The following is a 20,960-nucleotide window of genomic DNA, read 5'->3' on the forward strand; positions in this document are numbered from 1 at the left end:
CCTTATATGGTCCCAGAAGGTCATGCTACTGGAGCGGTTGCGCCCGTCTCCAGTGTCGGGCACAGAACCTGATGGGGCCCGCTCCTCCCACCTCCAAGATAGCCGAACCTACTAGAGTGTAGTGTACCGCACTGCCAGCATTCGATGGTTTTCAGTTTGCGATAATCGCTTTTGTACATGGAAATCAGATGCATAAAAGCATTTCCGTTCTGGCGGAGCTTCCCCTCTTGACTCCTTCTCCTGGCCGGTTCTCAACGAAGCAAGCCAGTTATTCACATCACCTCATCACTGCTCCACACCCTACGGCCTGATGAAGCCTACTCCCGGCAATGAATTGATAATATAGGTCTGTTAAGGTAGGCAGGATATCTTGATTCATCGTTGCCGATGTTAAGTGTTAACATCAGTCATGATTTAACACGCTGACATCCCAGGCGTCCAGGGGTAAGAAGCTCAAATGATACATGCAATGATTGCATGGAGCGATTTCATGCACGCGACCGGTGGATTTCCAACCTGATGAGAACCCTTTCCTTTTCTTATTCCGAATGGCGCCTTTCCGGTAAGGAGAATGGGAAACAAAGAGAGCATGAATTGACATCGACGAGAAGGGTGAGGGAAGTAGTCATCTTCCTTGACGAGGCGTGGACACATCATTCGTGATCCCTTAAACCGTAATTACTGACTTTTCAAGTTACCTAAAGATTCGTACCTAAAGGAGTCTAGAATGTTTTTGTCCCTGTTCTTTCATAGGTATGTTTGTGGTGCTGAACCACGTTTCCTACAGCTCCAATTCCTTGTTTGTGTCTTGGTATGTTCAGGATTGTTCACCCAAACTGGCTCCATCTAGTTGAAGAGGGAATGCTTCGAAGCCTTTCTTTCAGTCAGGCAACCGTTGATTTTGCAATATCAGGCCAACGAGTGTTTGGCTTCTGGTCCCATGGCTACTCTTACAAATTGCTTCATCCATCTGGTGCGCCCCAATACCCAAAATAACCTCTACATTTTCTATGGCACAAATTCTCCATCAGGTATTACTCCACCGTAGGAGCTTGAGTGAGATCGAGAGGCGAACTCATGGATGCATCCATGTCTTTCAGCGCGATTGGAACCTTAGGGGTTCAGAGGTCTCTACCCGGGCCGCCGGTTGTGACCCCTCTACCTTCCATCTAATGGGACCCTTACTCGTCATTCCTACTAAACACCCTTTCGTCCACTCTTCACTAGTACTTTTTGCCACAGGCGGTAACTGCGCCCCATCGCCCTTCACCCGCCTCAACTTTTCTTCCTTCTGTTCGTTTCTCTGCGCTCCCGGCTCAGGCAATCCGACCCCTCCCCGCAGCCGCGCCAAGCTGTTCAACTTGAGCCACAAAACTTCCATTTCGAAGATCACGTCCAAGATCATGGAGATATCATCATCGGCGGGCGTTATCCCTGCTACGAGGAAAAATGACGAAGAAGACCCCGCGGTGCCAAAGGAAGATCCGCGTACCGATGAGCTGGAAGTAGCCCACGACATGCTCTTGCTTGCCCAGGCCCGCAGCGCGACAGCCAGTAATCGCTTACCCTTGCGAAGGTCTCCCTCGCCTGTCGCGGATCAACGCATCTCCCAGTGGAGGAATGAAACCCGGGCCTTCAAAGGAACCATTACTCGACAAAGTAGGAGTGTGGGTTCAGCTGGACCCGCTGAGGTAGCTCGAGCTGCGCAAAAATCCGCGCTTATGGTGGACGGACAGCCTCAGTTTGTTATTTTCTGCGACGGATCAAGTGTGTACAAGCCAGTCCCAGAGACATCGAAAGATGGAGGGTACGCCGTGGTGTTTCGTGATCCGTACGACGCCAACAAAGCAGCCACTGCAAGCGCCTCGAAATTGGCCACGACCAGATTTACCATTAATGGGAATCTGGTGTGCCAGAAAACCGTGCCATAGAAAAAACCGTTACAGAACTACGATATCCGTAATGATCGAAATAACCGTACTCCTCAAAGAAACCGTTCAATTTAGAGAAACCATTTCAACAGAATCCCTAAGCTCTAATTGGCTGAAATAAAAATAGAGGGCCATGTATTGGGCGGGAGCTAGTGAGAGTTGAAGAGACCACCCTTGTAGGAAGGGACGATGGAAAAGAGAAGGTTTGGAAGGGAGAGAAGGAGAGAGAAGGAGAAAGAAGGAGAGAAAAGGAGAGAAGGAGAAAGAAGGAGAGAAAAGGAGAGAGGAGGAGACGGAGTTCAAAAAAGCCAAAGTCCCATCGACTCCCCAACTCTTCCAACTTCAACCTCTTCAACTACTAACGACAACGACAACGACAACGACAACGACAACGACAACGACAACGACAACGACAACGACAACGACAACGACAATGATAACGACAACGACAACGACAACGACAACGACAATGGCTATCATCCCTAAGTACGGCTGCATTCCATTTCATTTCGTCAACTAACTTCTATATACCTCTAGGCAATTGAAGCGATGGCGATAACGATAGCGATACAAGGTGGTGAACTTGGGGGGGAAACGGGGTTTTGGGAAGTTACGAGGCTCCGTTAGGTAGGTAAATAGGTAGGTAGTTTAGAGTAGAAAGAAGGCAAGAAGTACCCATTCCTAGACTAATCCAGCCAATCAGATCCCTCAGATCTCCCTGGAACGGTTCTTCTAAGCGAAACGGTTATTCTGAGCTCAACGATTATCTCCAACGATGGTGTTTGCTTACACTGAACGGTACTATGGATGTACGGTGCTATACACCCCCAGTATCCCATTAATGACGGGCCCTCGGAACGAAGACGGCATTTCCATCGGTGACTTTACCATCCGGCACTGGCTCTCTCACCGAACTTATGGCAATAGTCATACCGAGATTGCTGCTCTTTCCCAAGCACTGGAAGAAGTTACCAAGCGTATTGATCAGCACCAGCCGGACAAATCGATCGTCAAGATTTTCACCGATTTTGATGGATCCTTATCACGAGTTCAGAAGGGCATTCTTAGTCACAAGACCACAACTACTGCCGACAGCCGCAAGCGCAAGCGCGAGCTTACCAAGAAAGAACAAGCAGACACATCGTTCTTCGTGGAGCACACCAACCCGTTTGTCCAAGCATTGGTGTGGCAGTCGCATTACCTCTCCGACCGCGGATGCACTATCGAAATGCACTGGATGCCCCGCAACACGACACTGGGTCATAAGTTGGCCGATTACATGGCCGGTCAATGGAGGCGCAACTCGGACGCTGCTTTTCATCAGAAGTCCTTGCCACACGATCAGAGGGACGGCATTTTGGACAAGTTGCATGGGGCAGTTGGCGCCATTGAGCATGGAAGAGCCTCTGCTGTCCTAGACTCTCAAAAACCTGCAAAGAGAAAGATTAGGCGTGCCATCGGTGCCAGGAAGAAGAGTTCCAAACGTATTGCCCTCCTCGACAGTGCAACCGACTACATTCCCCTGGACTCTGGATCCGAAGACAAACTTCCGCCCCAGCTGCAATCCCAGAAGAAGAAGAAGAAGAAGAAGAAGAAGAAGAAGATCGATGATGCGATTAGGGTCCAAACAAGAAGTACGGCAGACTATATCCTGTTGGACTCTGATTCTGAGGAGGAACCTCAACGCCCGAAGAAACGAAGGAGGATCAGGCGAACGGCTGGGGCCAAGAAGGCGAGTGCAAGAAACTATGTTGCCGTCGACAACCCAAGCGACTACATCGCTCTGGAGTCTGAGTCTGAGCAGCAACCCAAGCCCACGCCACGGCCTCCGAAGGAAAAGCAGGAGATCAACGATACGGCCACAGGCAAGCAAAGAAGTACAAGTGACTTCATTCTGCTCGACTCCGATTCCGATGAGCAATCCGAGGCCAAGCGGCCGCAAACTCCGAAGAAAAGGAAGAAGATTGGGGGCGCCATCCCGACGAAGAAAAAGGCTCCGATGCAGCAGCAGGCTGAACCCGCAGCGGCTGGATTCCTCAGCGGTCAGGACCATGACTTCGCCTTCGACTCGGGCAACCTGCCCTCCTTTCCCACGCCCAGCCAGGAGCACGCAATCCACGATCCTGAGTCCGGTCATGCAAGTCCCGGTTGCTTTTTGTGTCAAGGCGATGAGTACCCGTAGAGGTCGGGCTACACCAGTCTGCCTTCTCGGTGGGCTCTCAGGCGAGATTAGGCAGGTAGGAACAGCGGCCTGTTGCTACATTTATGTAACTATTTGTTTTATTTATTGGAGTTATGTTCATGGATACTTGTAGCGAGCATTTTTTGTTACAAATCCTGTTCTGTTCTTGGTATATGGTCATGAAGATGATACCCAGGGCTTTTGTTTGGAGTCAGGCGGGCGGGCGTCATGAATGCATCCAAGGGGCTGTCAGTTATCTTTGAGATTCAGTATGAAGCATGCCACTGAAAGAAGTACTACATTGAAAGAGAACAAACCTTTGACTTATCGTCGCTCGCGGTTATCAGTCCTCAAGTGACACGCCAAGTTCTTTCATACCTATTAACTATAGCCGGCTCTTCTTGTTGTGAGCTCCGGCGAAGAGCGGAACTCCTTCGTTTGCAAAGGTGTGTTCGTCCTTGTCGTAAAACCACACCTACCTCATTTACGACGGAATGTGAAAATCACCAAGAGGGGACCTCTGCACATGTGTGTCAATAAACACTCAGTCATCAACTTCATCGAAGGGGAACTCACAGTTGAGAAACCGAGAAAAGAAGATGAACGGCGGGGTAAAACTCCAATCGCGAACCATTGAATGTCGTCGAAGGCGGGGCATTTGCCAAGCCCACAAGCGCGGCAAGCGCAGCTGATAAACGCTATCGATAATATGTCCGGGCGCGCACGCAACCAATCAATGAAAACGGCGTGCACCTTGGCCACGGCTTGCCCCCACCAGGTTAAGCGACGCCGTTGTTTACTTGGTGAGCGCTGAAAAAGGGGTTGAGAAAGTGGAAAGAAGAAAAAGCTGAATGGCTAGCAAAACGTTCATTCTCTACTACTCCCGTCATACAGGAAGAGATAATGCCCGTAAGTGTATGCCAGTTTGATACTGTCCAAATAGCAAACCTGGGCGGGTACACGCACCTTCCTTACATAACATTGTGCGTGCGTACGTCTTAAGGATGGTCGGGTCAGGTGGGCTTGTGGGTCATGAGCGGTTGCGACTTCCTTTGGCCGTCTTCTGGGTAAACATTCCGGCTGCATTCACGGGAGATAATGCGAGGATGCAAGATATGAGGGAGTTGAGTCATGTCCTCAAAATTAAGACAGATTGATGGGTGTATTTTGCGGACGACTTTCCTTCCATTGAGTTGTCGCTTCCAGTCTGTAGTGGGTCGGGTACCCCTCATGCTTGGAGGTGATCTTGGGTCCTTCCCCCCCCCCCCCTTCGCCGTCGTTCACCCGCCCCGCTACCCAGCGCCAAACCTGCCCATAACCTAGGGAAGGCCCGGTGCCCTTAGTGTACCTACATAAGGCACCTGGACAAGCCATCTTTACGTGGTTGGCTGGTTGCTGTAATAGGCAACATCCCTGAGGTGGAATGATTTCACTTCTGATTAAGGTCCTTGAGGAAGATATTGGTTCGAATCCAATACCGGGCAACCACACTTCTTTTTTTGCACTTTTCTGGCATGTTTTTCTTCATTGTTTTTTCTTCATTTCAATCAAAGGATCGATCTTCCTAAATCAAGCCTCCTTCCTTTTATGACCCTCAGGAATAACCTCTTTTTCTTTTCTTCTAGTCGTACAACCTTACATCCTTCCCTCATACCGTTTATGGCCCATTATAGCTTTTGCGACTTCTTACAGTGTTTCTGTTCACATCACGGAGCAGGAAGCCATTACCGAGAAACATTGACAGAAAGGCACAAGAGAAAGCAACGAAGAAACAAAACGATCATAATGACAGTAGTAGTACAAAACATTCCCAAAAGGCCAACACCCCAACGCCGGTTCTATCCTTCAAATTATGCTAGTGAGAATTACAACAAACTATTCATCCACGTCTCCCGCCACGGATACAAGACAGTCTCTTGACAAGGTTATCTCTCACCAAACCAATCCGGCAAAGGAAAAGGCATCGGAGGAGGGGTTACACGCTCCCGAACAATGGCGCTAATTTCTTCATGGACCATGCCCAAGATGCCATCGCGCTCAAGCAACCGAACGTTTCGCTGATTGAAGACCTCGGGATCGACATCGCGATAATGAACACCTGCCGCATCATCAGCCAGCTCAGGACCGATTGCGCATCGCCGCGGATTCCAACGCACCTCCAAGTCGCCACCCATAACTCTCAGACGGTGAGACAACCAGACGACGGCACGGAGAATGGGCTCCGTATGCCTAAAAGAAAATCTTTCAGGCCTTTGGTTTAGGCCCTTGCGCAGCCGGTGCCAACACTCTTTCGAGTCGGTAAAGATCCGCACCTCAAACCTGGGAGCGTGGCGGTGCTTCTCTCGCAAACGAAGCGAAGTGTCGATGGATTGGGCGATAGCAGCCAGTTCAGCCTGGCTGCTGGAGTACATCTTTTGGATTGACCACGAGCAGACCTCAAATGCTTCCGGTACGACTCGTCCCTGACCGTTTTCGTCATTCTCAGCGGCCCATGGATTCCGAAGTACAACTCCATAGCCACCATTGGTACCCTCCCATGTCATCAACGGAGTCAGCTTGCTCGACCCGTCGCAGAAAATGATTATCCGCGGGACGTTGTCGACCCAGAGAGGACCCCTGCATGCTTCTTGGGCAGAGAAACGGGCATGTTCGGGAGGTTCCAGTATCAGTCTCCCGGCAAACTCGCGCGTCTCCTGCGTCCACAGCGCAATCCGATAGTCGAATGAGGGGGTGGGGGAGCGCGGGGATCTCTGACGCCCCTCGTAATCGCCACCGGTGAGGTCGACGATCTCGATAGCCTTGAGCTCGGGGGAGGGGCTTCGGGGAGGCTGGACAATTGAAGCCGGCTGGAGCGGAGAACTCCTCATTACCGCCGTAGCCCGACGGACCGCGAAAGTTTCACCGGCTTCGTCCTCAATGTCAAGGGGCTCATGAAGGTCGCTGGCGCCAGCCGCAAGGGTAGAGTCGTCGACATTTGAATCGCCTTGAACGTCGGGAGCAGGCAGAGGAGACTGCAAGGAGGGGGTGAGGAGGCGCTGACGCAAAGTAGCAGGGGCGTCATCGTCTTCCGAGTCTCCGGTTAGGTCAATAACCGGGTGGCCATCGAGCTTCGGCCGCTTGGGATCATTCCCGTCAGAACGAGGCGACGGGGTGTGACTGGGAGGCCCACGCTTGGGTTTCACCGCGCTCGAGGACATTTTTACGATTTGTGTACCTGAATAATACATTGTCAGCCTAACTAGCTAGTAATTTGATCAAAGCATACCGAGTTCAAGTTGAGACTTACGCGTTTTTTGCTTACGCAAATGCCTGGAATCAAAATCGCAAGAAGTCCCTTCGCCGACAGAACGTATTTGTTACGACCTAGTAACTAACGTGATGAACTCGATATGTGTTGGAAACGTTGTTGTATGCCTTAGAACATTACTAAAGACGCGTTCAGACAACCGAGATAGTGAACAAACGTGCTGTCGTGAGAATGGGGGGTTGGATGGATCGTAACGCGTTCTCGCCTCAGCGAACATCTGGCAAAACGAACTCGGGGCAAGCATGCGACACCGGCAAGATAACAACGGCATGTGGCAGGCAAAAATGGCATTGGTTACGGGCCATAATGGACGTAGCGAGTTGGGATGAAATTTATCACTCGCTGGAGGAACAATAACATGGATCTCTCCGCGCATGGACGTGAGACTGTGAGCCGATGGCTGTCCTAGCATCCTCTGAAAGAGAGCTTGAACACGGAAAATCATGGTCTTCCGATGGTATTGTTCCTTTATGTTTCCCTCTTTTCATTTTCCTTTGGCTCCTCGATCCTTTGGCCACTTAAGGAAGGGAAATCGTGTCTCAAATCTGCAATCTGCACCACTGCTCCTTCTTGAACTATTCATGTCTTTAAACCAAGCAATGCCCCGATTTTCCGATATGAACCTCGCATCTATTTCTTTCGGAATGCTTGCTGAAAGGACGAGCGGTTCGGGGCGAATCTCGTCGCCTGAGCGCATGATGAATTTGCTGCCTGGTAAGTACTTCAGGTGAACCAACTACAATTCTACGAAAGAAGAAAACAAAAAAGAAAGATAATAGAAATCCCTTTATATAGTTGGGAATGGCTAGCAGCTGTAAAGCTCAAATAACAGGAAGGACTTTTAATTTGTTGCAGTAGGAGGAAACAGACATATGTGTACGTTGTAGAGGTGCAGTAGATGCTTTCTGTACGTTAACTTTGCGTCTGTGCCTATCTATGGTCAACCATGCAGGTTACGATCTCGGGATGGGGATTGGGGGCTCGGCCTACAGGCATCGACTTCTGGACTGAGATCTAGGAACATGAATAACAGAAAGTAAAGTGCAAAAAAGAAAGTGTGATTGCCCGGTATTGGATTCGAACCAATATCTTCCTCAAGGACCTCAATCAGAAGTGAAATCATTCCACCTCAGGGATGTTGCCTATTACACCAACCAGCCAACCACGGAAAGAGGGCCCGTCAAGGGGGCTTATGTAGCCCAAATGCACCTTCCTTGGATTGCATGCAGGTTTGGCGCAGGTTAGCGGGGTGAGCAAGCGACGGGAAGCAGAATATGAGGGGTACAGGCACTTCAGTCTTGTTCAGTTCCCAATTTTTCCGGCCCCTCCATCCTCCCTTCGCTTTCTATGCCAATTAACTCGCAAATCTGGATTCCACACCTCGCTCCTTTTCACCACCACTCGAGATTCTGCGCCTTCAATATCAGTCGACGAGCCTTTTGGTCCTTCTTGCCTTCTTCCGCGGTGACCGCGGTCTCCCACAAGGCACTCCAAGAATCGGATGGTACCATCAGGTCCGGGGTCAAGGCATCATTAACCACATACCAACGTGAGGTTTTTCTGCTTCTTTCTACATCCAGAATCTTTCCACGTCTTCGTCTTTTCGTCATTTGTCCGCCCTTTCTCTGCCCTCCATCCCGTATTCGCGTCCAAAATTCACCACTCCACGGCGAATACCTTGACCGTTCTGAGCCAGATGTTTTCACTGCCGAAGACCTGAGCAAAATTGCTGGCTCCGGCTTTGATATGGAGAGATATCCCGACGATACAGAGCTAGTTCACGCCTACTCCCTCGGCGCTGACCCGTCCGTCAACCTCAATACCGACTGTCTCCCTGTCACTCATGAGACCTCTAGTGCCTTGTACGGCATCTGTACGGCACTCTACCAGCCCGTAGCTTCATTGTGCATTCCAGTCTTTCCCAACTCACCGCGGAATGCCTGCCGCTCATGGGAGTTCAGTAAGTCACGACGTATACGCTAGCTTGGCTCTCGGTCCACTTGCCTACCAACCCAGCGACCTCCTCGTTGGCCAACATCTCCCACAGGCATCTCATCAGACAGGAACGCCGTTTGTTGAGGATGAGGCAAGAGAAAACACCGAAGTCTCCATCTTAAGGTCGGAGACAAGACCATTCGCAGGAAAAGCTACTAATCCCCGGTGTCGATGTGGTCGAGTTTGTTGTCCTCCCGTAGTATTCCCGCCAGATCTTTGAGTCGGAGTATTTTAGGCTAGTAGAGCTGATGCTTTCAAGCAAGATAAAAACAAGTTCCTGTTTTCAATCAGTGAGGAGTCTCCACTTTGTCATCCCGCCCTCCTTTTGTCCAGAGTGAAGACCAAAAAGTCGGAAGGACAAAAGACAGAGTATAAAGAAGAAGTGACAAGGTCTGGAAGCAGAGGGGTTACAGTTTGTACTCTATCGAAGGAAATGAGAGTATGTACGAATACAGTGAGTTCTAACGGTGAGGCAAATCACTTCTCACGCACCGAAAGCATGGACGGTTTCAAGTCTGTGTATGTTGTGCCTCTGGTTTCAAGTGGGCTATTGTTTCGCACTGCCCAATGTGCTTGACTGAACTTCGAAGCGTTGAAGAAGGAAAAAACAAATTGATAGCTAGGTATCTTCTACCATCAGTTGTAAACTGCTGGCAAAGAGGACACAGGTTCCTATGAGAGCATGAAGCACGGGGCAAGCAGCATATAACCTTCCCTTCTAGCACTTACCAACAACCAAATCCGCTGCTAAATGGCCCCGTGGTGTAACGGTAGCACACGTCATGAGAAGCAACGATCCTAAGCCCAGCTAAGGCAGGCGGCCAGCAGACCAACGCGTCCGAGGTTCGACTCCCGGCAGTGGCACTCCAACATTTACCAGCACTCTTTTTTTGCTTTTTAAGCTTTACTTAGATTCCTCTTCCAAGCCTTGTGCTTACTGTTACATGTCAACAGTCTTCCACTTTGAGTAATGCAGTGCATCCACTGGTTTTTCTTTGTTCTTTTTTTTTTCATTTTTTTTTACACAATGTGGAATCGCAATTACAACTAACGATGCGTGTAGGTGCCCTAATTGCGCATTCACTCGCCGAACTTGCCGCCAGTTTCGGGAAGTGGCGGATGCTGTCTGTGTCGGCACTATGATAATTGCACTTCAGTAGTACCTCATGTTCGGACATCATCCACTCCATGTGACAGAAGTAAATGCTCCAGTCGCCAGGCAGGTCCGAGGACGAAGGTGATGCTGGGTATTGTTACCACCTCCACGAAATGGTTTGCGATTCTCAATTCATCGATTCAGAAGTATCCAAGTGGACGAAAATGGAAAGCAGTGCCTTCTCAGGTCAAGGGAAGGGTAAACATAAGCATAGCCTCCGAACCTTGCACCAACACATCTTGCTGGTAGCTAGCCCCGTGGTGTAATGGCAGCACACGACGATTAAGCGAAGCCCAAGTCTTGGTAAGGCCGGTGAGAGCCGAAAAGCAGGTCCCAGGTTCAATTCCGGGCAGCGGCATTTAAATGTCTACCAGCACCTTTTTGCGTCCTTTTGCTTTTTAGGAGGTCGTCTCCTTGACGTGATACGGTACTCACCCAGTCCCGTTATTACTTCGTTGTTCCTGCGAGATATCATATTGTATCTTTGCTACTTTGTGAACTGAAGGTGAGGCATGACTCTTTGAGCCCATTTGATACTCATGCGTAGCCCATGACAATCTCAAAGGGATTCTTTGACTTGGGCACGAGATCGGCATTCTCTCAATCTCTCCTCGAACTGTCAGTTAGGGTGTGCTTCATATCAGACATACACGATCGTCAGGAGAAGTAATGTGCTCCATTCGATGCAAGTTTGATGATAGTAGTGGAAGAGCCCTCGTCGCGCCATCCGTAGCGACTTGATTACGAGCCGGATTTGCTGCCCTGGCGAGCTTCATCCCAACTTCTGTGGAAGGAACTTGGACTTTGCTCTTATCGTACCTTCCTTCACTTCCTCCTTCGTAGGAACGCTCGATAAGCAGTTTCTGCCCTTCAAATTTTGACATGTGCTTTCACTGGACATCCGACAATTACCGCCAGGCACGAGCCGTGTCGTCCTACCCCTCTTGGACTTGATCGCAAACCAGTTTTTCTCTCCGCTTGCAAGACTCATCTGGTTCGCAAAGATCGTTGCCTTAACTTCATTTGCAGTTTCCTCTATTTTTCCTGGCCACTGCTGTCTTCGTTTCTTTTCGTTCCTTCCTTTCTACCGCGACAACACTTCATCCGCTTCCTCTGGAGATCACTGTACTCGCAGTACGTTACATCAGCGATTGCTCAAGGTGAGTAGCTGTAACCCCCCCCCTCCCCCCAAAACCTCCATCGAGAAAAAATGGCTCTTCAGCACATGCTCCCATCATTCTATCCGTTTGTAGTTTCTCCATTAACGATTGGCATGATTCTTTAGTCTTTTAGTCGACCACCCCGGCCTTAACCTCGCAGGATGACACTTCCAAAGCGACCCCGAAGCCCGGGGTTCATTGCCGATGCCGATGGAAATGTCTACAAACGCATGAAGCGGGGACACGAGTCCTTCTATTGGATGGGAGATGCTTCGGAGGCCGAGGCCCTCGGATTGGCGCAAGACTTCTCACAGAAAGCACAAGATGTCTCGAAAAGTATCCAAGACCCCAAAAGTACAGTCGCCGCCAATGCCCCAACAAGTTCTGGTCTCCCGTCAGCGACTCATCTCGACCACCCAGTCCCTTCCTGTGTAGTGCCGACGGAGCCTGCACCTAAAGATCACAACTCGGCGGCGCCTAGCAATGCCAGGCACAGGTCCACCGATCGCACCAGCCGTACCCACAAGAAAACGTTAATCCAGCGGCCTCCAGAAAGATCACCCTCGCCCAGCGGTGATATTAGAATTCCCCTGTGGCGGAATGAGACTCGCGCCTTTAAGGGTACATGCGAACTTCCACCAAAAGTCATGGGAAGAGAATTGGCCAAAAGTGCGCAAAATGCTGAGCTGTGGGTCGATGGCAAGCCACAGTTCAATGTCTTTGTCGATGGGTCTTACAAACCCTATGTCGATTTGCCCAAGAAGAAGAGGCTACCAGAGCACCGTTCTTGGGGCCGTGGTGGCTATGGTGTGGCCTTCCGTGATCCCTACCACGGGACGGCGACTGCCGAATCGAAAGGAGACCACAACGGTAACCTCCAAGACCGCACAAAGGGTGGGATTGGAGGCAAGTCGAAGCGACGAGATTTCAACATTCGTTCTTGGAGCTCCTATCGCGTACTATCGAGTTACCATACAGAGCTAGCCGCCATCTTTCAGGGCCTTCAGACCGTCCTAACTTCGGTCAGACAGAACAGGCCTCCCTCCGGTGCTTCCGTTTGCATCTTCACGGACAGCTCAGACAGTGTCAGACGCCTACGAAACAAGCGCGCACTTCCAGACGATGAGCCGGTAACCTTGCGCGACGCTCTTACCATGCCGCTTGTGCGTGCCATCATATGGTTGTCGCACTACCTCTTCGAAGAAGGGTGTGAGATCAAGCTCCAATGGTTACCGAGATGCTGCGTACGGGCGCATAGGCTGGCGGACAAGGCTGCGGGTTCGTGGGAAAGGAGCGATGCCGTCTTCTACCAGAGGGATGTGCCCCTTTGGCGGAGAGACGGCATTCTCGACGCAGTCCACGAGGACCTCATCAAGGTGGTCAATCGAATCGAGGCTGGAGAACAGGTACGTCTGCCTCCTTGGGCAGAAAGGCAGCGTGGATCCAAGAAAGAGGATCATAAAGATACGCTGGAAATCTTTTCAGGTTCGACGGTCCAGAGAGAGATTGAGACGCAATCCGAGTTCATGGATACCTAGGTCTGCGATCAAGACATAGGGGTTGATGAGGATTCTCTAAAAGGGTTAAACGTAAGAGGTCCAAGAAAGCTAGAGAGCACGGGGCTGGTATATCAAGGGAGTGCGGCTAGAATGCTGACTTCGCATTGTTCTTATCTGTCTGGCTGGATTATATGTCGAACTTCTTGCAAGATTTATCTTGTCGTTGCTACTTCAATGTAGTTGAAGTTAGGGAATTGATGAAACCGACGTGGACTTTGTGTAATGCTGTGTGTAACGGATTTAACAGGGCTAGTACATAGATGCAAAGACCATCAACAACGAACCTCAATATGAATGAAGCCAGCGCAGTCCTTTTTCCAAAAGAGAACATAATAAACAAGAAGCTCCCAAAAATAATGGCCAAAGGGGGCAAAAAACGAGGAGTGCTAGTAAGTGTCTAGATGCCACTGCCCGGAGTTGAACCTGGGACCTGTCGGTGGTTCGCCGACGCCTGCCTTACCTAGGCTGGGGACGTCTACTTCTCTTGACGTATGCTACCGTTACACCACGGGGCCACCTTTGCCAGCTGTTGTTGGATGTCAGGGCCTGAATGGGGGGTTATGTGCCTCGTGCTCCGTTCCCTGTCAAGTGCATCTAAACCTAAACCTGCGCCGTCTCCCGGTCGCAGGACCGCGAGGCATCCTTTCCTTCTTCTTCATCACCACCTCACTCTATGTTAGCGACTGCCCCGTAATCTGCCAATGATCCGGCATCATTTAATATCTACCTAACTTGTAAACAGTGCAAATCGCAGAGGGTAGAAGGTGCATGAAAGGGAAATTTCTGATGGATTCCATGAAAGCACCGGGCGGGGTCTTGCTCAAACATACCTACCTAGGTAGTATATTTTCAACTTTCTTACAAATGAAGCTATAGGTAGCTCATCTCATCTTACAACTCCCCGTGTCCAGTCTTTTCTACGAACCTACCTACCGCGGTGTTGCCAAGTTCCCTACTAAGTCAACAACCTACAAGGTAGGTAGGTATTCGAGTTGCCATCTTCAACATTAACTTGTGCAGGTGCTGTAGACAGTTTGATCTTACAATCGCTCACGACTCCTTTCGACTCCTTAAAACACCTCTTGACCCCTTTACGCTATGAAATATCCGGCGACAAGAAAATTAATACAGACTTCGTTAGCTGTCCATCCCCTAAAAATCATAATTCCATTAACAGAAGCGAGATAAATGTTTTACCCTAAAACCTACACTTAAGGTTCAGAAGACATGCAGCACAGTTATGACAGGAGAGTACTTAGCCCCCCCCACTTAAACGTACCCCTATCAAAGCACACAGCAATTATAATAGTTGAAACAACGCCGAGTGTCCGCCGTGGGTTTTGCATGTCGGTTTTCGGTGTAGTTTCCGGGTGGGGCCGATCACGGGGCGGTCCGCGGTGGGGCTGGTGGGACCGATAGGACCTGATCGTCGTCTTGCACTGCGCGGTCTCCACTACTTTCTCCGGCATCCGAGCCTGGGTCGATGATGTACAGGTATCCCTGGTGAGCAGTTTCGTTGATTTGTCGTTTGTATCAGCTGCCATTGGTAGTGAACAGGTATCAAATGAAGCTCCTCTTGGATACAACCAGACATGTTCGATTCTCTTTATTTACTAATCATGCCGTCGCTAACTACCTACATTCAACCCCCACCAAGCAACCGCTGACCTTGCCCATTCTCAACCTCCCCCTTGGCAAACTGTCCAAACTGATATATACTAGCGTACCCAAATATCCAAACTTATATAATCATGCATGATATACTCTCGATCCTTGTCATTCTCATTCTCATGACTCGTCCAATGCAATATCCAAACTCCCGAGTTCTTCTTCTTTTTTTTTAGTCCATCACCGATCCCCCCACAACCCCAGAACACCGAACCATACAACCCAACCTTCCTGTCCTTTGACTTTTTCGTCTCAAACTAGTAGTGTACCTCGCCAGCCAGGTCTCACCAAACCCCTCTGCCCTTCCCCTCATACACAAAGTTCAACACCACGGCCACAAACAGCGCCGCGCAGAGAATGCTTGGGCCCCACTTATCATAATACCTCGCCGCCTTTCTCGTCCTGATGGCGTGGCTGCGGTAGAGGTAAATCACCACGGCGTACCACAGCGAGAGGAAGGCCAACAGGGTGAATACGCCGGCGGCGATGATGGAGCTTCCGCGACCGCCCTTGTCGCTGGCGCCAAAATTGAGCAAGGTGACGGCGATGGTGCCGATGTAGATGGAGTATTCGAGCTGTTGAATATCGTTGTCAGTTCGAGTAGCCTGGCGAAGAGCCTGGGAACATGGGGAAGGGAAATGAAAAGGGGAAGGAGAAGGAAATCAGAAGAAAAGGAGTCATACCCATCCCAAAAAGGTCCTCTCGGCAGCAAAATACACCTTGGGCTCCACCCTCACCGGCACATAAATCTTCTTGCCCTTGGGCGCCTTGATCCTCTTTTGATGAATCTCGCCCGAACCCAACAAGCTCTCCAAGTTCGCGTTTCTAGGTACCTGCGATGCTCGGGGCCTGGGCACCAGCGCCTTGAGAACTGACCACGTCACCCTCGCCGCGGCGTTAGCGCGCGTCTGCAAAAGAGTCGAGTAGTAAGTCCAGCCGCCGACTCTCCTTGCCTCCTCTAGCCTATCTTCATCCGGTTCGTCCTCCGAGTCGTACAGGTAGGTATTCTCGTTGGAAGCCTGGTCAACGGTCTGGTCTTCAATGTCAGTAGCGGTAACACCGCCACGAGCCCGCCGGTTTCTGGTCACGCCTTGACCGCTGGTCTCGCCGTTCTGATTTTCGGTCGTGGTCTCGTTCTCCTCGTCGGAATCCTCATCGTCGTCTTCGTCGACGTCGGTGGTGCTGGTCCTGGTTGAGCTTTCGAGGCGCTTGATGCCAAAGTCGTGCGTGGGCGGCTTGCGGATGTCCACGTCCATCTGGGGGAACCAGTAGGGGAGGAGGTGGATGCGATCGGGGAAGAGGCTGGCGGTGCCGTGGATGAACTTGGAGAACTTGGGCACGGCTTCTACCAAGTGACTAGAGATGAGCTGGCGGACCCACTCGGGCGGTTCCTGGCCGAGCTGTGTCTGCAATTTGACTTCGAGAACGGCATACGGGAAGCGACAGATATCACTGGGAGGAAGCTGGGGAAAAGGCCAATCGATGCCAATGTCCGTGCGCCGCCAGTTGTCACCAGACCGCTGGACACCATCCAGGTTGTCTTCGCGGATCATGGTCAGCTCCGTGTCAAGGGAAATGCGCACACGCGCGTCGGCGGGGAGCTGGAAGGCCGTGCGGTGGTAGAAGGAGCGGACAACAGGCTTCAACTTCTTCTTGAGGACAGAGTACTGGATCTCGGCGGCGAGACGCTCGTCTTCAGCAATGGCCTTTTCGGACTTCTTTCCTTCCTTGCGCGCCTTTTCGAAGATGGCCGAGGGGAGGAGCTCGCCGCGCAAGTAAGGGTTGACGAGCTTTTCCTTCAGGGCGAAACGAGCCTTGACGGACTTTTCGCCCGTCCAATCTTCTCTGTGGGTTTTCCGTTCAACAAAGATGGTCTCGGTTTGCATGCCACCGTACCATCGCAGACGAATGGCCTCAGCACCTTCCGTCTTCTTCAACCGACCCTCGTAAAGCTCAAAGGTCTCGGGGTTGTCGTAGTAGATGGATGAGATGGCCGAGTCGGCCTCCTCAAACTCTTTGCTCGGGTTGAAGACCAGAACAGGCAGATGCTTGAGGATGATCAACTTGAGCTCGGTCACGTTGTCGGGGTGCACCCAGTATTTGGTGGTGTGTCGGACGAAGCTACCTTGGCTTCCGCCGGCAGAACTGTCGCCCTTGACGGGGTTGCCTCTTGTCCTGACCAAATCGTACAGCTTGGACAGCTTCACGACGGCCGCGTCGTAGTTCTCCTTGTAGAATGGCTTGGCCTTGAGACGTGCGTCAAACACAGGCTTCAAGCGCCATCCTGTCATCTTGTCGTGCTTCTTGATGATCTTGTAGAAACCGGTATAGTTGACCTGGACGAACTTGGCAAGGTCGTGGACCTCGGCAATGATGTCGCTTAGATCCTCCTCCAGCAGCATGAACTCCTCCTCGGACGGCCCTTCTTCGTTCAGCCCCCGTTCCTGCAGACGGTTGACGACATCTTTGACTTCGCGCTCGCTGACGGCTATCCTCCTCGAGATCTCCATGGCCTTGACCTGCTGCTTGGTGTGGACCTTGTCGAGCTCGGCCTCGAGCTTGCTGACGAAGCGTTTCTCATCCTCCTCTGTCCACTCGCCATGGGGGCCGCTGGGGCGCTTCAGGTCGGCCTTGAGGCCGTCATAGTCGATGTAGTACCACTGGTATTCGCGGATGATGCTGGAGCGGAGCTGTTCGCCGAACTTCATGACGATGAGCCCTGGGCGCAACCGACGGGGCTTGTTGGCGGAGGAGTCTGTGAATCGATACCTGGTCGAGTGCCACGTCTGCTTTCCTGTCTTGAGATCATGGACAATAAGCATGGGCGCGCAATACACGAAACAGTGAGACACGATAAATAGAGCAGCAGAGAGAGAGTGTGTGTGGCGGGGTAGCTTTTCGTACCTGATTCTCGCTTTGATGGGCCTACGAGAGTAGATATGGGTGACTCCAGTCGGCTAGACAGTCAGTCGATGGTAGTCTCGGTTTACGACTAGGTAGTATCGATGGGCCGGGTTAGAACGTGACTACTGAAAACGGAACATGTGGTTGTCGAGTGGTTCGTGATTGTGGTCGCCGGTTAATTGTTGGGATGGAGTTTGATGGCTGCGAAAACATGGAAAGTGAGGATGGCAGAAAGTTGGCTCGCGACACTAGCACGGATGCTGCAGGCTGTCCGCGTCGAGCTGTTAGTGCATGCTACGTGTACACCGTAGGCGACCGGGCTAGGACCGAGCGCCTGAGGTCACCATGAAGGCACGTTCCACAGAGGGTTGCTGCCATTGGCCAATCAAGCCCTTGCCTGCCTGTAGTGTCGTTAAAAATGGGGCAATGGCATCACTGCAGTGGGGCCGTGCACAAACAGGGGAGGGCCTGTCTCGGGTGACAATCTGTTAACGACAGGGCCTGCTGTAGCCTGTAGAGCGCTACGTACCTTGGTCACTTACATAACCCTGATCATGGCGTCTCTCACCACTACCAACCCTGAACATTTCGTCCTGCCTGCCCCACTGAAAAAATAAACTGCCCAATCGAGACACTTGATGGCCTCTCTCTGTGACTCTCACCAGTCAACATCACACCCCAAAATACCAAGCCACCATGGCCGACAACGACTCGATTTCAGTCCGTATCTCGGAGGATTGCCCTCCCGAGATCCAGCGCATGCTCACGGCCGCCTGGGCCCACGATGTCGACACAGTCAAGAAGCTGATCGACACGCCCGAGGTCGCCAGAGGCCAGGACCCCAAGACGGGCGAGTCTCCCCTGCACGCTGCCATCCGCTCATGCGGTGCTCCTTCCGAGGACGACACTCCCGAGGACCACGAAAAGGCCAAGGCTACCGTGTCTGAGCTGCTCATGTGGGGTGCCATCTGGAACGATGTCGACAACAACAACGAGACTCCCGGCTGTGTGGCTGCCCGTCTCAACCGGCCTGAGCTGTACGAGCTCTGCGTCAATGCTGGTGTGAGGGCCGAGATGTTGTTTGGTCTGATGGATGGCTATGAGGCTTTGGACAGTGATGACGAGGATGATGAGGAGATGGCCGAGGGTGAGGAGGCACAGGCTGAGGATGGCGAGGAGGCTCCCGAGCTGGTCGCCGCGGAAGAGGCAACTCAAACTGCTGAGGAAGAGACGCCCGCTGTCTTCCAACCGCCTGCAGTTAACCTCGAGGAGCAAGTCACCAGCGACAAGTATCTCCGCTCTACTGTCGCCTACTCTGACGGCAAATTGGTTGACGACGCTGGCAACGGTGTCATGATGGCCTGGGAAACCGACATCATGCGTCGCAGTGTTGACGCCCTGCTCCCCAACAAGGAGCCCGGCAAGAGGATCCTCAACATCGGCTTCGGCATGGGTATCATTGATGGCATGTTCGCCGAGACCAAGCCCGCCGTCCATCACATCATCGAGGCCCATCCCGAAGTCCTCGAGTACATTTCCACGCCCGAGTCCAAGTTCGATTCCACCTGGGAAGAGAGCGGTCCGGCTCCCGGTGCCTACAGAGTCTGGGAGGGCAAGTGGCAGCAGATTGGCCTCCAGCTGTTGGAAGAGGGTCATGTCTACGATGCCATCTACTTTGACACCTTCGGCGAGGACTACGGCCAGCTGCGCATGTTCTTCACCGAGTACATCCCCGGTCTGCTTGACTCCAACGGCATCTTTGGTTTCTTCAACGGACTGGGAGCTGATCGTCAGATTTGCTACGATGTCTACACCAAGGTTGCTGAGATGCACCTGGCTGATGCCGGTTTGGATGTGGAGTGGAAGGAGATTCCTGTGGACATGAAGGAGCTGGCTGAGGCCGACAAGGACGGCTGGGAGGGTGTCAAGAGGCGGTACTGGACTCTTGATAGTAAGTCCCAGATGTTGAGCTTCCTGTGTTTTGGACTCTTTGCTAACATTTCGCAGCATACCGCTTGCCCGTGTGCACGTTCCTCGGATAACCTTCTTGTTTCTTTTCTGTCTCTTCGAAATATCAAAAGCCGCGATACCCATTCTCTACCATTGAATCTTTACCGTCCCGCATCCCGTGCCATCATGCCCGGTTCTTGTCTGTTGCCTACGTCGAGATGTTGCTCTGATCACCCACACGCAAACTCGATTTTTTCCCTTGTCTAGTGTACTTCCGATAACAACATGCTGTGTTCATGCGGACAACACACCATGGTCGCCGGCTCCACCACGACCAACCCAAAGTCCCGGAACTTGTTCCGCTTCGACTTAGCAGCGACCGACACCGGCATCCACCCTATGAGTGATGCTCCCTTCATCCACAAACAGACTTTTCTCCCTCCACAGCTCGGCCAATGTTGTGTAACCTCGCCACGATAGTGTACCTACGCGACTGTCGCCTAGATAAGCATATGCACCCTTACTCGGATTGATGCCGGAGGGGCAGCATCTTACAACAAATGTAACCGTCCCTGTCAACACATTGGACTGTTCGGGTCGCAATCAGCCACACCTCTACAGATATCTTCATGTCGTCAGAGCATGAAAGCTTATTCTGTCGACAAGCCGACACCATCCGAGACACCCTAGGCACGGTCCGCGCCTCCCCGTGCGAGAATGGATCAAACCTGTGTCGCTGTCGATATTTTGCGCACTATCAGAAAAACCTCCACCTCTTGAAGGAAGCTAGGAAAAACCATCGCTGCTTTACAAGGCTCGCGCAATGGATTGGGACGAATCACCGTAAAAGCGCGTGGGGAACAAACTCCGGCAACCGTACCAAGCGATGATCCATCCGCTGGATTGGCCAGTTGTTTGTGGTGGACCAAATGGTTCAAGTCTAGACAAGCTTTGAGGTTTCGTTCGTGCAACCATCGTCAGGGTCCGAACTCCACCACACTACTACCCTAGAGATACCGAACATTCATCCGACTTGATGCGGCTACACTACCCAATACTAATGACATCCGGAATGCTGCTTGCTACACAGAACAAGTGCCGGACGGGTGTAGGTCGAGCTTGTGAAGAGGAAAAAGGTTCGTGATGGA

General features: G+C 51.6%; 6 protein-coding genes across 6 annotated transcripts; 4 read left to right on the forward strand and 2 right to left on the reverse strand.

The window, feature by feature from the left end:
• Positions 1-1,172: 1,172 nt before the first annotated feature.
• On the forward strand, positions 1,173-2,417 carry NCU08105 (hypothetical protein; the record flags this gene model as incomplete). Its single annotated transcript, XM_958742.3, has 2 exons — positions 1,173-1,807; positions 2,240-2,417. 2 exons carry the CDS (start codon positions 1,173-1,175, stop codon positions 2,415-2,417), a joined length of 813 nt encoding a protein of 270 aa, XP_963835.3.
• A 289-nt stretch (positions 2,418-2,706) lies between these two features.
• Positions 2,707-4,113, forward strand: NCU08106 (hypothetical protein; the record flags this gene model as incomplete). The annotated part of the gene is made up of 1 exon (XM_958743.1): positions 2,707-4,113. One exon carries the CDS (start codon positions 2,707-2,709, stop codon positions 4,111-4,113), a length of 1,407 nt encoding a protein of 468 aa, XP_963836.1.
• A 1,925-nt stretch (positions 4,114-6,038) lies between these two features.
• On the reverse strand, positions 6,039-7,310 carry NCU08107 (hypothetical protein; the record flags this gene model as incomplete). Its single annotated transcript, XM_958744.1, has 1 exon — positions 6,039-7,310. One exon carries the CDS (start codon positions 7,308-7,310, stop codon positions 6,039-6,041), a length of 1,272 nt encoding a protein of 423 aa, XP_963837.1.
• Positions 7,311-11,892: 4,582 nt separating this feature from the next.
• On the forward strand, positions 11,893-13,269 carry NCU08109 (hypothetical protein; the record flags this gene model as incomplete). Its single annotated transcript, XM_958746.1, has 1 exon — positions 11,893-13,269. The coding sequence occupies one exon, from the start codon at positions 11,893-11,895 to the stop codon at positions 13,267-13,269; it is 1,377 nt and encodes a 458-aa protein (XP_963839.1).
• Positions 13,270-14,881: 1,612 nt separating this feature from the next.
• Positions 14,882-18,107, reverse strand: NCU08110 (vacuolar transporter chaperone 4). Its single transcript, XM_958747.3, has 3 exons — positions 17,863-18,107; positions 15,642-17,756; positions 14,882-15,533 (listed from the first exon to the last, which is right to left on the reverse strand). Exons 2-3 carry the CDS (start codon positions 17,664-17,666, stop codon positions 15,243-15,245), a joined length of 2,316 nt encoding a protein of 771 aa, XP_963840.3. The 5' UTR covers positions 17,667-17,756; positions 17,863-18,107; the 3' UTR covers positions 14,882-15,242.
• A 451-nt stretch (positions 18,108-18,558) lies between these two features.
• On the forward strand, positions 18,559-19,904 carry NCU08111 (arginine N-methyltransferase 2; the record flags this gene model as incomplete). The annotated part of the gene is made up of 2 exons (XM_958748.1): positions 18,559-19,813; positions 19,870-19,904. 2 exons carry the CDS (start codon positions 18,559-18,561, stop codon positions 19,902-19,904), a joined length of 1,290 nt encoding a protein of 429 aa, XP_963841.1.
• Between the last annotated feature and the right edge of the window lie 1,056 nt (positions 19,905-20,960).

This window comes from Neurospora crassa, linkage group I (genome assembly GCF_000182925.2).
Source record: "Neurospora crassa OR74A linkage group I, whole genome shotgun sequence".
NCBI lineage: Eukaryota > Fungi > Ascomycota > Sordariomycetes > Sordariales > Sordariaceae > Neurospora > Neurospora crassa.